Source organism: Equus quagga, chromosome 2 (genome assembly GCF_021613505.1).
Source record: "Equus quagga isolate Etosha38 chromosome 2, UCLA_HA_Equagga_1.0, whole genome shotgun sequence".
Taxonomy (NCBI): Eukaryota; Metazoa; Chordata; class Mammalia; order Perissodactyla; family Equidae; genus Equus; species Equus quagga.
In genome coordinates this window covers 130,464,281-130,479,398 of record NC_060268.1, presented here as the reverse complement: position 1 = coordinate 130,479,398, position 15,118 = coordinate 130,464,281, and the positions used below count along the sequence as shown (strand labels likewise).

At 36.7% G+C, this 15,118-nt stretch overlaps 1 protein-coding gene across 3 annotated transcripts in view; it reads right to left on the bottom strand.

The window, feature by feature from the left end:
• Positions 1-589: 589 nt before the first annotated feature.
• CTNNA3 (catenin alpha 3) overlaps positions 590-15,118 on the bottom strand; it is a 1,485,947-nt gene continuing 1,471,418 nt past the window's right edge. For all 3 annotated transcript variants that reach the window (XM_046655293.1, XM_046655294.1, XM_046655295.1), the window contains one exon: positions 590-8,889. In XM_046655293.1, coding sequence (XP_046511249.1) covers positions 8,602-8,889 — 288 coding nt within the window. In that variant the 3' untranslated portion in view covers positions 590-8,601. The remainder of the gene's footprint in view (positions 8,890-15,118) is intronic.

Sequence of the window (15,118 nt, the reverse complement as noted above, 5' to 3'; positions counted from 1 at the left end):
GGGACCCCAGAGGGAGAAAATGATGTCTCAGAACAGACAACAGCAGTGTGTAAGCCCTGGAAGAATATCCAGAGACTATCCCCATGTGATTCCCACTGAAAAAGGAGTATTGCCAAGGTAGAGACAAAGAAGTCAAGATGGATGTTCACAACCCACCAATATGCAGATGCAGGAGCATCAGTACAGCCCATGGTATTCCGTGTCCACGATGGAGTGTGTGTTCAGATATTCTCAGATGTCTCATTGTTGTCAACAATTATTGGTCATTTTCACAAAGTCCTACGCTAAAGAACAATTCTTCAACCACACAGACGTGACTATTAAAGTCAAAAGCCTAATGCCCATATTAGACTAACAAATGCTCTTTTAAACTATGACTTTAACTCTCTCAGATATGGTCCATGTTACTTGTGTGCATGCAGTAGTTTGTGAAAGTGCCCTCCCTGAGTTGCAGTATGTGCAACTGAAGGAGAGTGGGAATGAAGGTGATTCCTAGAAGCACGTGGTTAGAATCCTCAGCAATTCTTGAACCTCCTTTTTTGTCCCACCCAAGACACATGCCACCAAAGATAAACACCAAAGGCATGGCCAGTCTTTTCATTTTTATTGCTTTAACATCCATGGTTTATCAGTTGAGCAAATTACTAATAAACTACAGAGTGACATAAGTAGAAATAAAAATATTATTTCAAATAATACTACATAACTTCAAAACAAACCCAGTGTTACACGTGTGAAATAATTCAATTGAGAGCACAATGAAAGCAAATTTTTCATTGTTCCAGTTAAACAGAAAAGGCATGCAGAGTCTCAAACAAGGAGTATTTGGGCTTCTATGTCAATGTCATGAGGGTATCAAAGAGCTTTTTCTATTCCTGGATAAATAATTCATTTTTATTGATTGACGAAATTGACTTTAAGGGTAAATATAGACCAGAAAGATCTACAAGTGCTTTTGCCAAAGTTTATCTATAGCCAAACCATAAAACAGCTTTGAATCGGCCTTACTATAGCAGGCGGTTCGCTCAGCCCCACTCTGCCTTCCACATAGCAGAGTGAGATGCGCGAGCGTGGTGGTCTAAGACACCTCCAATGGCCCTAGACTTCAGCTCTCGAGAAAGTGCTGCAATAAACGTGACTATTGTCGATTGCTCACTTTGATTTCGTCTCAGAGGTCTTAGTTTAGATCTGCCTTCATCCCACATATTGCCATCAGACATGTTACTAAGTATAAGCTCTCAAAGTTGCTGTTTGTAAAAGTACATAAAGTAAGTGATTCCTTTTTTTTTTGCCAAGTCACTATGGAACTAAAAGCATAATCAAAATGGAAAGCAGGGGCCTCTGGAAATCTTTCACCAAAAATTTTAATTCATAATGACCCAGCTTCCCCAAGAAAATTTTATTTTAAATCTCAACTATTAAGTACCAAACTGGGCACAACATATGCTACTTCTGTTTTTGGGGACTTGCTAGTCATGTATATGGAGGAAAAAATCATTCTTCTGTCATTCAAGTCCAGTGAAATTTTCTTTAGAGAGACTGGACCGCACAAGGAAAATTTTCAAAATCAATAAGAAGCACAACTTAAGCCTGCAAGACAGTTGCTGAAATTCTCCCATGGACATATTGTATAGCAACAAACAAGAACAGAGAGCTATAATGGCGCAATTTGGCAAGCAATGGAAAACTCTCTCTACAGTATTTTTTAAATTAATTTTATGTTTAAAGCCTCAGGAAGGAGGAAAGTTCTGTTTAACTGAGAGCATGAAGTAACATCTCAGACTTGCCCATTTTCTTTATTAATAAACACTCCAGCCCAGATTTGATGTTAGAAGCCCCGGTCAAGGAAACCCATCTGTCTAAGCTAGACTCTCAGTGAATACCACAGAGAGGTTCACATAAAGATGGGAAACTGAGGTGACAAGCTGAGGGCTGGCCTGAGACTGTGTAATGTATGGCTGTCAGAATAGAAAAAAAAGTTAGCTGCAGGCCTTTGAACTGTTGATTTAATTACTGAGAAGGGCTTAGAATGCTTAAAGAGATGCTACATACCTTCAAGATCAAGTAACCAGAACTAAAAATAAGTACTCCTCTTGAAAATGCAAAGGAAAGAAAACTTTAGAACTAGAAACTATCTCATTGGAAATGAAAACACAGGGACCACTCTGCTAATATCATTTAAGTGGCTTTTGGATATCTTACACTGAAGACATTGGTAGAGATGATTGTTAGAAATCTAAGCCTTTTTCAGAGAGAATTTCCTTCTTGAGAGCTTCCTTTCCTTATAGTTGGGAACAGGCACCATCGTGACTGCCAGGTACCCAAAGGTGGAGACCCCAAATAAACACATTTCCAGTTTGAGGAAACACCTGTGGCCCCACTGTAAGAGAGGTAAGGAAGTCATTTAACAACTCCAGGCCTGAGATAGGGAGGCACATCCAGCAACATGGGCAAGAAGAATTCTGCCTTCGGTGGGTTCTAGGAGGAAGGACTATGTAAAGTTATAGGACTTAACTCACCTACAGGCAGGCACATCCTGCATACACTTGTGATCCCCATAAAGAAGGAAATATATATTTGCTATAATTGGGGTCAGTTTGGAACACAAAGTTTACCTTATTTCAATAATCCTTGGCCAACACTCCCCTGAGATCTATAATTTATAAACCCACAGACACAGACCAGCTGTAAAACTGGAAAGAAATGGTGTCAACAAATATTTTTCACCAATCAATGCTGAAGAAGGGTGGAAATGGGCATTTCCACTGAAGAGTTCTCCTTTATGGGAACAAAAGTAATTTGGCAAGAATTTTCATTTTATTTCAGATCACATAGATGAAATATTCACCCCTTATGTATCTGATATTCTGCATTCAGTTTTAAAGATGAGAATATGCCGCTAATTACTTATGCACCTGTCTTTTACCTGCTTTGAATGATATAGGTATGGATTAATATTTTTTTCAAGGTTTTGATCTTTTTGCTCTTACATAGGAAGTCAGCTAGCATTTGAAATGCCTATCTCATTTTCAACTGAAAACCCCAATCCCAGTTTCCAGGAAGTCTGGATGACGTGGTAGCTAAAAGTTCAGATTTTAGAATGCAACAAACCCAATTTTAAAGGCAGTGAGTTTTCGAGCAAGATTCTTATCCTGCTTAAGCCTCAGTTTCCTTATCTATGGAATGGAGATAATAATGTTTGTCACATAGAGTTACTGAGAGCATTAAATACATAACAGCATTAAGCACAGAGCTGGCACATGAGAGCAAGGATCCCTGTTTATTCTGTTATGTGGTATATCCTAAGAACTTAGAGCCTGAAACATCATAGTTACTCAATACTATTTGTTAAATATATGAATGTGTGATTATCCTGATTAGCTCTGACATTGGGAAAAATTTCACCCATCATCAGCCTAGAAAAGCAGCTGAATTTCCCTTTCTCATCTGGCAAACAATATTACTAAATCATCCTCAAAAGTCATATCATCCATCCTCCTGCCTCTGTCATGACTTCACTCAAGCCACCAGCAACAAGTGCCCCATCCTAGCCTTAAAATCTTCCTCAGGAAGAGGCTGCCTAATCTTCACTCCTCCTCCCTCTGGCTGTAAAAGTTATCTGCTTCTGCAGCCGCCTTTCTTATTCTCCCTCAAACCTCTGTCACTTTCTTAGCCCTGTTCCTTTAGGACTGCTCTGTATTTACTGCCTTTTTTTCTCCAACTTGTCAAACTTATTTTGAAAACCAATTCTTGTGTTTTGTTTCCCAAAACCAATGGGGACTGTTGGATGTCATAAGCCAGCCTGCAGCCATGAAATATCTCATCCCCGAATCTACATAAGGGCCAGCCCTACAAACCATCTACTGCCTGCAGACGGGATTCTGGTAAGGTTGGGTTCCATTTGGAAATGGGTCTCTCAGTTAGTATTAATGATCTTCTTTGGAAGTGTCGAGGAATAGATCCTATCTATCCTGGTAGGGGGAAAAAAATTCACATGTAAAATGATTAATGTTGTAAACTATGCTTTCTTTTGCTTTAATAGAAAATGTTTCTTGTTCATGTGAATTGGTTAAAAATAGCCAAAAAAATGAATTTAAAATTTTAATTCTTCTTTTGCTCTCTCTTCTTTTACATGTGTGGGATAGTTTTACAGCCTTGATTCGGATCTCTGTAGTTGCATACACCTAGTTTTAAAAACATCCACATTTTCTTTCCTAATAGACCCAAAGGGCCAAAATGAAAACTTTCAACTACTTTATATATGGATGCTTCTGTCATTAGGTCTAGCTTGTTTATTTGGCAGTAACATGAAAAATATTAATACTATAGATATATCATAATGGTATGGGAAGAGAGTTATGACAAAAGAAATACTATGGGGTTTTCATCTGAATAAGTGTGGTTTCCTGGTACATGATATGTAAATGAAAATGATGCATGAATATAAATTTTTCAGGTTGCAGAATTTTTCCTAAGATACTTAAAAAGATTTATTGAAATAATATGCAAGCTATAATCTTTTATATGGATGTCCCTAAACTTTCTGATCAAGTCAAACAGAGCTATTTCTGACTTTCTAAACAGAAAAATGGCTATTGATTCCTAAATGTGCAATAAACAGGCTGTCTTAGCAGAAGACAGGCTGACAAAAGAAAGTTCAGATTTCATTCCACTTGAGATTCTGATGCCTGCTTTGTTGACCTAGAGAATTATTTACAATAATACTGACACAGGTTGGCAATTCTGCAATGAGCTCGCCAGAGAATGGTAAACATCACCAGGAAAAGCCTCAGATCTCCTTCCATTCATTCTGCCACTACACAGAAATCTGTATCCATGGGAACCACAATCCTTAGCATGGAAGTGTGCATTTGACACGGAAAGGGTAAGAATGTTTTCTGGAATAGAAAAAAACAAGGAATAATGCTGCTGGGAATTAAAATTCATAATTTTAACTAGAATGCTACAGGATATATTAATCAATTTATATGTGGGTTAGATACCTAGGGAGATGAGAGATGGGAGAGGGATATTTTTGGTGCATGAACTAAGAGGAAAGGACATTAATTGGAGTAATTGACTGGGATGAGCAAGCCTGACTGCATCATTCTGGCAGAAACTTGGCAGCAGTTAATAGTATGATACCTCACCCAGGGATGGGGGAGATCAATAGACCTGGACAATTGAAGGTGTAGAGAGAAAGTCTGTCAACTTTCTCCGTTGTCGGACACTAGTCTTTTCAGCCACTTATTATTGAATTTGAGGAGCACTAATTGCTGGGTTTGAGGCCCAAAATGGGCACTTAACTGTGGGGTCACAATTTTAATTATCTTTCTTTAGTAAGGCTTGAAAACTGACCTCCTTTGAAGGGTAAGTGTCTGTTAAATGTGCAAGAATGCCAGAGTGGAAAAGTGGACCTTTCTGTATAGGTAAGGAGATCTTTACCCGTTATACAGAAGGAATTTTATGGCAAACATTTGTTATACTAATACTGATAAATTAAGAGATTTGCAAAGGCCAGAAGGCACATTTAAGATTATTGTATTTTCTAATGCATTCATAGTTTTTACTCATGTCATAAGACAAACAGAAAGGGGATAACTAATAAATTACCTTTGAAATTTAGTGTTTGAATTTTTTTCTGACTTATCGTCGAGTTGTATCCAGAAACTCCATTAGAAATAAACAAAAATTTTGATCCAATAATTTCCACTTGTGATAAATAAAAAGGAGAGATTTACATTTTTCACCTTTCCTGTTTGATGAAAACCTTCCAATTTTTCAATTAGAAGAATCTTCAGTGGATTATGATTTCATGAATATTTTCTAGGTTATCATTGTGATTTCAGTCTAATGTTTGACAGGGATGCTGGTGGTTAACCAGGATGGAATCGACCTTGTAGGTTGAATAAACCCTCTTCTCCCTCTCAAGGATTTTTGTTTTTTCCTACATAAAGTAACACAAATTGATTTCACTAAAAGAAAAAGGTGAGTTTTGATTAGCAGGATAAAGCAAATGTGTCATCAGAAGAAGCACCAGTCTCTGTGATGTGATCTCAGAAGGTATAGATGGGTCACCAAAGCCATCATTCTCATTAAGAAATTTCTGCCATTCCCATGCAGGGGAGGGGCTTCCCTATAAATATACCCACTACATTCATATTTACTGATTAGGTTCATTTAACTATGCTTCATAATGCAAAGATTTGTTAACATATTTGTTGTTAATTTTCCTTGCATATAAGCACTTATATTATCAGCAGGTTTGAATCAAACTAAATCTTGAAATGCCGCCCACTACAGGAATTCCCTCTGGAGCACAGATGCCTTTCTCAGCTCTATGCATCTGGTTCATATTGCACCTTCGATCACTACGGCAGATTTTACTGCTGGCACATTCGCCAAGTTAATTTTTATATTGTTTTGTTTAATTATAGTTGTTTGTTTTGAGCTAAGCTGGAAATGTACGTACTTTGAAGAGGAGGCCTTATTCACATCTTGTTTTGGGTAAAGAGTCAGTTTTTTTTTAAGATATAGAGGTTATTTTGGTAATTGTATAATTTCACGTTATTTCTGTTCTTTTGGCATCTTATTCCAACCTGTGGAAAGTTGATGCAGGATCAAAGGGACATTAGATTTTCTAGACGAGACTCTTACAATTCTTGAGCATGTGGCTTTAGGAACTAAAATATACAGCTAGTAATTTGGTGATTTTTTTTAAATTTTTTTTCTTGACTAAATTAAAAATTCACACTTCTACCTGAGAAAAGGAGGTATCATAGATGTTACTCTTGCAACATCTACTCTTAGAGCAGAAATGATGGTAGCATCCCAACAAAAGACACTCCTTATTTTGCCTCATTTATCTAGATAGTTCTGGAAAATTGAATTAGCTGGATTCCCTTATTCCTTTCTGCACTCCCTTCTCTTTTAGGGAGTGGACCTGTCCAGAAAAATTATTGTGGGCCAGTGCATAGTACAAGACAGGGAGAAGCTTATTGCTTTCACTTTCTAGGAAGTTTACGTGGTGAGCCCAGGCAAGCCAGAATTTTAGAAGAATGAAATAATTTACTAGAATAATAATGTTAACATTTCCCCATAACTAATAATGATGTCAAATAAATCCTTTTCCCATTTCATTTTGCTCAAGATAACATACACATCATGTTCTCAACCTTTATGCATTTTGATGTTTCACACATACTTTCACCCAAGTTGATCTTCCTAACATCAACTGGTGCTGCACGTTTGAATTTTACTTCATCAAACTAAGATGGCCTGATTGTTGAAACAACTCATCAATGGCAATGTTGCACAAAGTAAAGTTACAATTATGGTATCATTTTGATAAAGTAGAAAAGAGAATGCATGTTTCAGATCCTGTGAATGGTAACTCTATGCATAAGAAAAAGTGAAACTTAAATTTAATTCCTCCAAAGAGCGAGAGCAAGAGTGAGAGTGTGAGAGAGAGAGAAAGAGCGAGGAGAGAAAGAAGCAATGCGCTCGACTCTGAGACTATTATGAAGTCCATTATGAACTTAACTAGGGATGAGCACAGTGATTGGAGTTATAAAATGACCTCAATGACTTTTATTTGAAAGAATGTTATTAAAATTACTCCAGTTTCATTGCCATTAACTCTACTTCATAGTTCAATGGTACAATTCACACAGTTATATTTTACTCAATGCCAAAAGGTTTTTCAAATTTGTCTTTTCTTTTTAATTACAATTGTAAGCTGATACATATGGATTTTTAGAGTCATGCAGAACTCCTTGTATTTCTGTTGTCATAACTCACTTGAGGATATAGTTAGGTGTCTCATTTCCCCAGTGGGTGAGAACTCTTCCTCCACATATGTATTCTGATGGACCATTTAAGCCCAACACTCAATGTGCAGAACTGCTAAACACAATGGAATCCTAAAAGGCACATTGTGGCATCAAAATTCATTATAACCCTTATAATGTTAATAAATTGCTCCATTAATAATCAAGGCTCATTTAAAAATCCAGGAAGTAGCTTAATTGCTCAAGCTTGGTTAGTTTCTGATGAATGTTGGCCTAATTAGTTGACAAAAGATATAGACATCTAGAGATTGAACTTTTTTTCCTATAGCAGGAATCACACGTCTGTCAGGTCAGGTCATGTAAAGAAAGTATGGAGATTAAATGGGAAAATATTTTATGAAGTCTTTTGTTTCCATTTAAAATCAAGTCAAGACTTCATGTCAATGTTTTAATTAAAAATGAAAATGTTGAGTGTACTCAAGCTATTACAGATGACACATCTCACTTGAGTCTTCTATGTCCATTTGGTAATGAATGTAAGATATTCTCTGTGATGGGAAAGGCTGAATGACACCCGAAGCTTTCATTCATTCAACAAGCATATCTTGATTACTTATTAGGTGCTGGCCATACAGAGATGACAATGACATGATCCCAAATATGTGTTACTAATGTTGATTCAGCCTCCACTGTTTTATGTTATTTGTGGGTTATACTCTAAAAGTTAGTGAACTCACAGAACTAATGAAGTGTAAAAATAAAGCGGTGTGTTTAGCCAGGACTTGTAATATAGGCACTAGAGTAAATGGTTTCAGTAGACATGTCTTCCTCTAAATTCACTCATGACTTGCACTGGGTGGATTTTTTTCTTTGCCGAGCCTCGTCTGACAGCTGCACAAGATTCCTCGGGCTTCTCTCTTTTAATCAAGGGTTTCTTTGCAGGAGCCTTCATTCTCCACATCACAACTGGGTGCCGGGGCCCAGCAGGACTCTGAATTCGGATGATCTTGGTTGAGGCAATATAAGACATCTTCACTGTTTGCACTACGGCATTCATTAAATTTTTGGCTGCTTGGATCAGGGAGGTAACACTGTCCAACTGTAGGGAAAAAAACAGCTGTTATTCAAGAAGGCAATCAGGAATTTAAAAAGATTTAATACTACAGAAGTTGAAATGTGCTACTTTGTTTTTACCCCAGAAATGGATGAGTTAATCTCCATTTTATGTATCTATGTAAATTATCTACATCAATCTATTTTTGATCATTCATATATTTATCTGATGCATAAATAGATCCATATTCCATCTTCTAAGGTGATAGAGAGATTAATTTCTTTCTCTTGGTTTTCAGTGAAATGGATTCTATAAATCCTGTAAAATACTCTACGGTCCACGTGGTCACTGCTTTCTTTGTAACGAATCTCCCTATTTCCAGGGGTAACGCTGAGCGCTTTCTATAGGAGACGACTATCTACGATAAAAGCTATATTATCTATAAGTCAATTTATAAGAACAACAACTGAAAATTCTCCCTCTCATGGAATTTATATTTTAAATAGCTATCATACACACATCACACATACAGATGTACACATGCATGCATACCACTCACTCTCATGAATATTTCCCAAATAATTCCACCTAAGAGAGTTTCTTTTTTAAACACAGAACTTTTCAACCTGTCACGCAGTGTGTTAAAGTAGATAAAGCCAAAGCTTTTCAGTCAAATAAAATTGGGTTTAAATTCCGGGTGTGCGATTTGATAACTTGGGCAAATCATTTAACCATTTTCATCCTGGTTTCCTCAGATATTAAATAGGGAACAAACGCTTATTTAAGTTAAATAATATGTGTAAAGAACCTAATAGAATGACTGCCAAATGCTTGATTGTTGTTAAATATCATTTCCTTTGTTTCTTATGAAGACTGACAAAATTGCTTAATTTTGAAGATGCACTAATGAAATTACTAGGAGAAACATTTTCCCACATGACTCTGATTTTAATTGTTATGTTTTCTGGGTTGTTTATAAAAACAATCTCAGGGGAAAATGGGGTGATATTCCTTCAATCTTGCAAAATGCCTCAGAGCTACGCCAAGTTGGTTCATTTTTATACAACTAATGCCTCTCCCATTATTTTCGTTTGGCAGATTGTCATCCACAGCCAACTCAGACAGAAAGATGTGCCTCCACTGTCACCTGCCTGTGATGTGTGCTGTCAGGGTTGAGACTCAAACGCTGGCTCTGTAGTTACTAAAATTCACCAGCAGCTGCCTGGCCTGAGTTTTCTGCCTTTGCAGTTCGACGAGTCTCATCTCACATACAGAATAAATGAGCGACGGAAAGTCATAAGCTGAGGTTATGTGCCTGGGGCAGTGGTCTAGCTGGCTGCTTCCTAGGAAGAAAATTTAATTAGCTCCATTATATGCCAAGCCTGAAATCCTTGAAAAGGTAACCCCAAAAAATATGTAATGTGAAAGGCAGTAATACTTGGCAACTACATATCTTTAAGTCTTTTTACTTATTGAAGCCGTAAATGTAAAATTTGTGCATGTGGCAGGAATGACAAATGGTTTGCAAACATTAAACAGGATTTCATGAAGCACTCATGTATTGCAGAGAACACCGAGAGCTTCTGAATCTGTACTCAACTTAAAAAAAATAACAACAATAGACTTTGAATAGAATAACACACTTTGTTATTAATGTTACTCTGTGTACAAATTGCAGGCTAAAATCTGTCCTCTAATAGTTAGAAATTTTCATTGAAATCTTCCTGGAGCCAGTTAGATTCTGAAAGGAGTCTCCTGTTTCACCATAGGAGAGAGAAAGTCTTTCTAAATGATGACTTAATGTAAACAGTATTGAGAATCCTTGGTAATTTTCTCTCTCAAACATGAAAATATTTGGTTTACTCCAAAGACTCTGTGCTGCCATAAAGTATTCTGGAAAATCCTAGGGACCTGCTTCATTCAGGATTTCACCAGTGGCTTTTGGCCTTCCCACTCTAACACTTACATTCCCTTCTTTTCCTTTTGACTCTGTAATCTTGTCATGTATAGATTGTATTTATTTCATTTCCTTTAGATTTTTCCATGTAAGCATATATATAAACCAGGAGTCTAGGGAGGATGTTTAAGACCAATCCATGCCTTAAAATGTGGAAACTGGATTGTCTTCTTTTCTCACTGCTTCAGCAAAGCCCTGTCTGTGCCACTGTAATCTCTTATGCTGGCCTCTGACAAATCCCTTTATTTTAAAATGCTAAATGCCTGTAGTAAAACCTCTCTTCTGGGTAACTCAGAAAAACCATAGGACAAATTATCCCCCTAGGAGAGCATGAAGACCAGCTTTGCAGGCAGATTAGGACAATTGCTGCAAGAATACTGTTATTTCAGGAGGCAAACTTGTAAGACATTCTTTGAGGATCTTGGAGGTCTAAGGGCTATGTGAGCTAGGATGCATGACTCTCTGCTATTAGCAAATCGCAGGCCACACAAGCAATGGGCACAGACAAGCCTAGCAAATCATAGGGAATTTTGTTTGAGGCTCAAGCAGTGGCTCAGGCTTACCCATAGAGAATAAATGCGTGATTTCATGTCTGCAAAAAATTTTTGTAAGTTCTCTTATCCAGATCTACTTTCATGAAAAATGCTTCAAGGGAGGGTTTCAATAGAATCCTTTTTGTAAAAACAAAGGCAAATTTGAGTAGGGTAAGGCATCACTTTAGGGTCCCTGTGCTCAATTTATTGAACAAAGTTTTCTGAATTTCTTGCAAGACAAGAATGTTAATTTCCTCTAAAGGTCTAGTAGAGTAAATCAATCAGACTAGAAAATGAGGTCCCAAAATTCTCTTACCATTAGAAATCATTTTCATCAACTGAAAATTCTTCTATACAAAGGTAACTTGAGATGTTTACCATAGAAGGAGCTATTTTCTCTAACATCAGGTAACATCCCTCTCTGATGTAGTTGTAGTGTTCTTGATCAAGGTATCAATTGAGAACAAAAATTGCTTCTAAGACCCTCAAATCTCCTAAGGTTATATGTAAATATTTGCATGCACGTACATATAAGCAGCTTCTTATCTACCCCTTTCCATAAAAGGAGACAAGGTTTTAAATAACTTTTCAAAGAGAATTTTGGCCTAAATGAAAGGCCTCTGTCCTAGACAAATCAGAAATTTGCTCTTGTATGGTAGTAAATAGGAAGATGGCCGCCATTCCTATGCTGGTGACTTGTGCTTCTTCTTACAATACTGGGGAGGTTTCAAAATAACTGAGCTTGCTGACCTATTAATGTCACAATAAGTTTCTCAATATTGCCTATGTCCAAACGTAGATTGGTAAGGCCCGCCTCTTCTTTTTCTTTTTGAGTATCTAGATGAATATACAGTGATTATGTTAAGGAAGTTGGTTCTTTAATTGCAAGATGTATTTTGCAAATAATGCAAATTATAACCATCTAAATAGAGTCCTACCCAATACTATCATTCCATAGGAACCTTAGTTTATTTTCTTGTAGTGTCTCTTCTGTGCTTTGGGGTATGTACTCTGTGATTTCAGTTAAGCTACAGTACAAATTTGTCCAGTTCTAAAAATGTTTTCAGACAAAAGTCTCAGCCCTACTTAGAGATATGTCTACAAGCCTTTGCTACGAAAAAGAAAGAGTTTAACAACATAAAAAATATTTTCTTTTTCCTCATAAAACGTCACCTTTCTGTCCATGCGACTAGTATACATAGGACATCTGGATCTTTTTACAAAAACCAACACTAATTACTTGTCATGTACGTTTTTGACAACTATGTCAACACGGAATGTCTGCTGGCAAATCTTTGTCAAAATTCTATTGTAATTATTGATGGCCAAAAGGAAAATTTCTAAAAAGATGTGCTAGCTATTCCTTCTTTTGATTTTCTGTTTCTCATCTTTATTACATCAGAATACCAGAATGTCTTATTCTTGTACTATATGGCTCAACTTCCCCATATTCTGGATACAAGGCCTTTATAAGATATACGCTTTGCATGAGGATGCTGAGCCTAAGCGAACCTCACTCTCATTGATGTGGATCTCATCTTCTTGCACCTGTGCTGTCACCTGGGGAAAGCATACCTTCCCAACCCCTGTGTGAACTGCCATGTCAACTAATGCTTCTGGGACTCCTATGGAGAGAAAAGCCTGATGTTGCCTGGAAAGATAAAATTCCTGTCCCATAAACTTCTGAGTAAACTGGTGCCAAGTGTAGCCTATGACATTCTTGCGAGTCTCAGTGTTTACCTGAACTTAAAGACCCCTGGGGGATGTTGCACCTGCACAGAAGCAATACTTGACAGGCAAATGTGTGGAGTTTGGCTTCAAGTATAATAACAGCTTATAATAATTGCTAATATCTATTGTATGCTTCCTGTATGTTGGTGCTATTCTAAGCAGTTGACATAAATTAATTCACAGCAAACTTATGAGGTAAGTATTACTATTATCTCCATTTTATAGATGAGAAAACAAAGGACCTGGAGAGTTTGGTAGCTTGCTCAAAGCAGCACAGCTATTACATGGTAGAGCTGGAATTTGAGCCACGGCAGACTGGTTCCAGTAACGGGAGCCCTTCCCATTGCACAACCCCGCCTCTCAGGAATATGTCACTTCTACTGTGTGTTTATTGTTGGATATCTAATAGTTGGCAAAAGTGCACTAACATAGTACAGTGTCTAAAATAAAAGAATTGACTACCCAATAACTGCTTTGGGGAAGGTTATAGAATTTTTGTAATGTATATCATTCCTAAGAAAAATGAGGGTATCTTACTTGCCAAGGTACTTTGTTAGGATGGTGGTTTGATAATGTTTATACTCCATCATTTTCCAAGTAGCACTTTTCTTGAAATAGTAAATAGAAATACTCAGTCATCCTTATAAGCCCCAAACCATCTAAAGACTTTTAAATTAAGACTTTTCTAATGAAACATTTTTAAATTTTAAAATGTGGATCTCAACAAACAAATCAATAAGGCAAAGAAAAACCATAAACAAATTGTATTATAGCTTGTAGGACATGGAATTGCATAACATTTACTTCATCTTTAAAATATGTCCTGGTGTAAATACAAACCGAAACTTTTCTGATTCTCAAATAAAATTAAATCAATTTGTCTGCCTTTGTCTTGTAATAAAAACCAGGATGTGGTCCCCTGACCCTGAAGTTTCCATTTAACCCTTACTTAGTTTTGAAGTTCTCAGTTAAACTATTGGGAAATAAGGTTAGCATGAAAAGGGCATTACGTACCTGTGTTGGTAGATAACAAGTGAAAGCATAAATAACTCTTTCTAAAATGCGTAAAGATGTTTATAGTCTTTCTAACTTATAGGTGTCATTGTCACCTATAGACATAGTCGTGCACCACAGAAAATGCTTAAATATATGTTAGCAAAAATACGTCATCTAATTCAGTATGTTTTAATTATCTACCCTGAACCACTCTTGAGGACCTAATTTTATCCCAATATTTGCTTAACACATTCTTTTGTTTCTGAACAGATTTTTAGAAGAATGGCCTGTATTGAAAGCATTCTCCCTTTTTAGACGCATTACAAAATGCTAAACAGCCAGGCTGGCTTAATGGAAAAATCAGATCAGCGGCTTTATCAAGGCTAGTCAAAATGGAGTTACCTATTCAAATCGAAATTGTCAAGCTTATAATTAAATTGAGAAGGCGGCTCCTTCTTTGAATATGAAGAGTTATTCCAATGGACCACTGATAGAATTTGCATAGTAAATTTGTCCTTTGCCAATTCTCTGTTAGAACATGACAACAGCAAAAGACAATTTAAGTTGAAAAGGGAGAAAAATCAATGCATAGAATAAGTAAAGAAATTTAACACTCCTGAGAGGACCAGACATGAAATAAAATATGACATTTATTCAGTTGTAATCTTGTCCTGTCAAAAACCATTGCCAAAGCTGATTTTTTTCTAAAGCACATACTCTAGGCCAAAAACATTTCGTATTATCTTAAAAGAAAATAATCACAAACATAAAACCAATTCAGGTGGCTACTCAGAATGCCTTTTAATTCTATTTGAAATGGCCTGTTGTAAACATAAGGCTGGTAATATTAATGATTAGCTATCCTTCAACCATGTTGACTTAAAGGCAAACGCCTATCTGAAAAACTAATTTTCTATAACAACTACAGCCCAGGTACTAGTTACACAGATTCAGAAAACTTAGTATATTCTTTCCTATGTAGAGCAAGCAGCAGTGGTCTGGGTCTGGTGTGGGTCTCTTAACATCAGAGTTTCAACCTATGCTTTCTCTTCTCTCC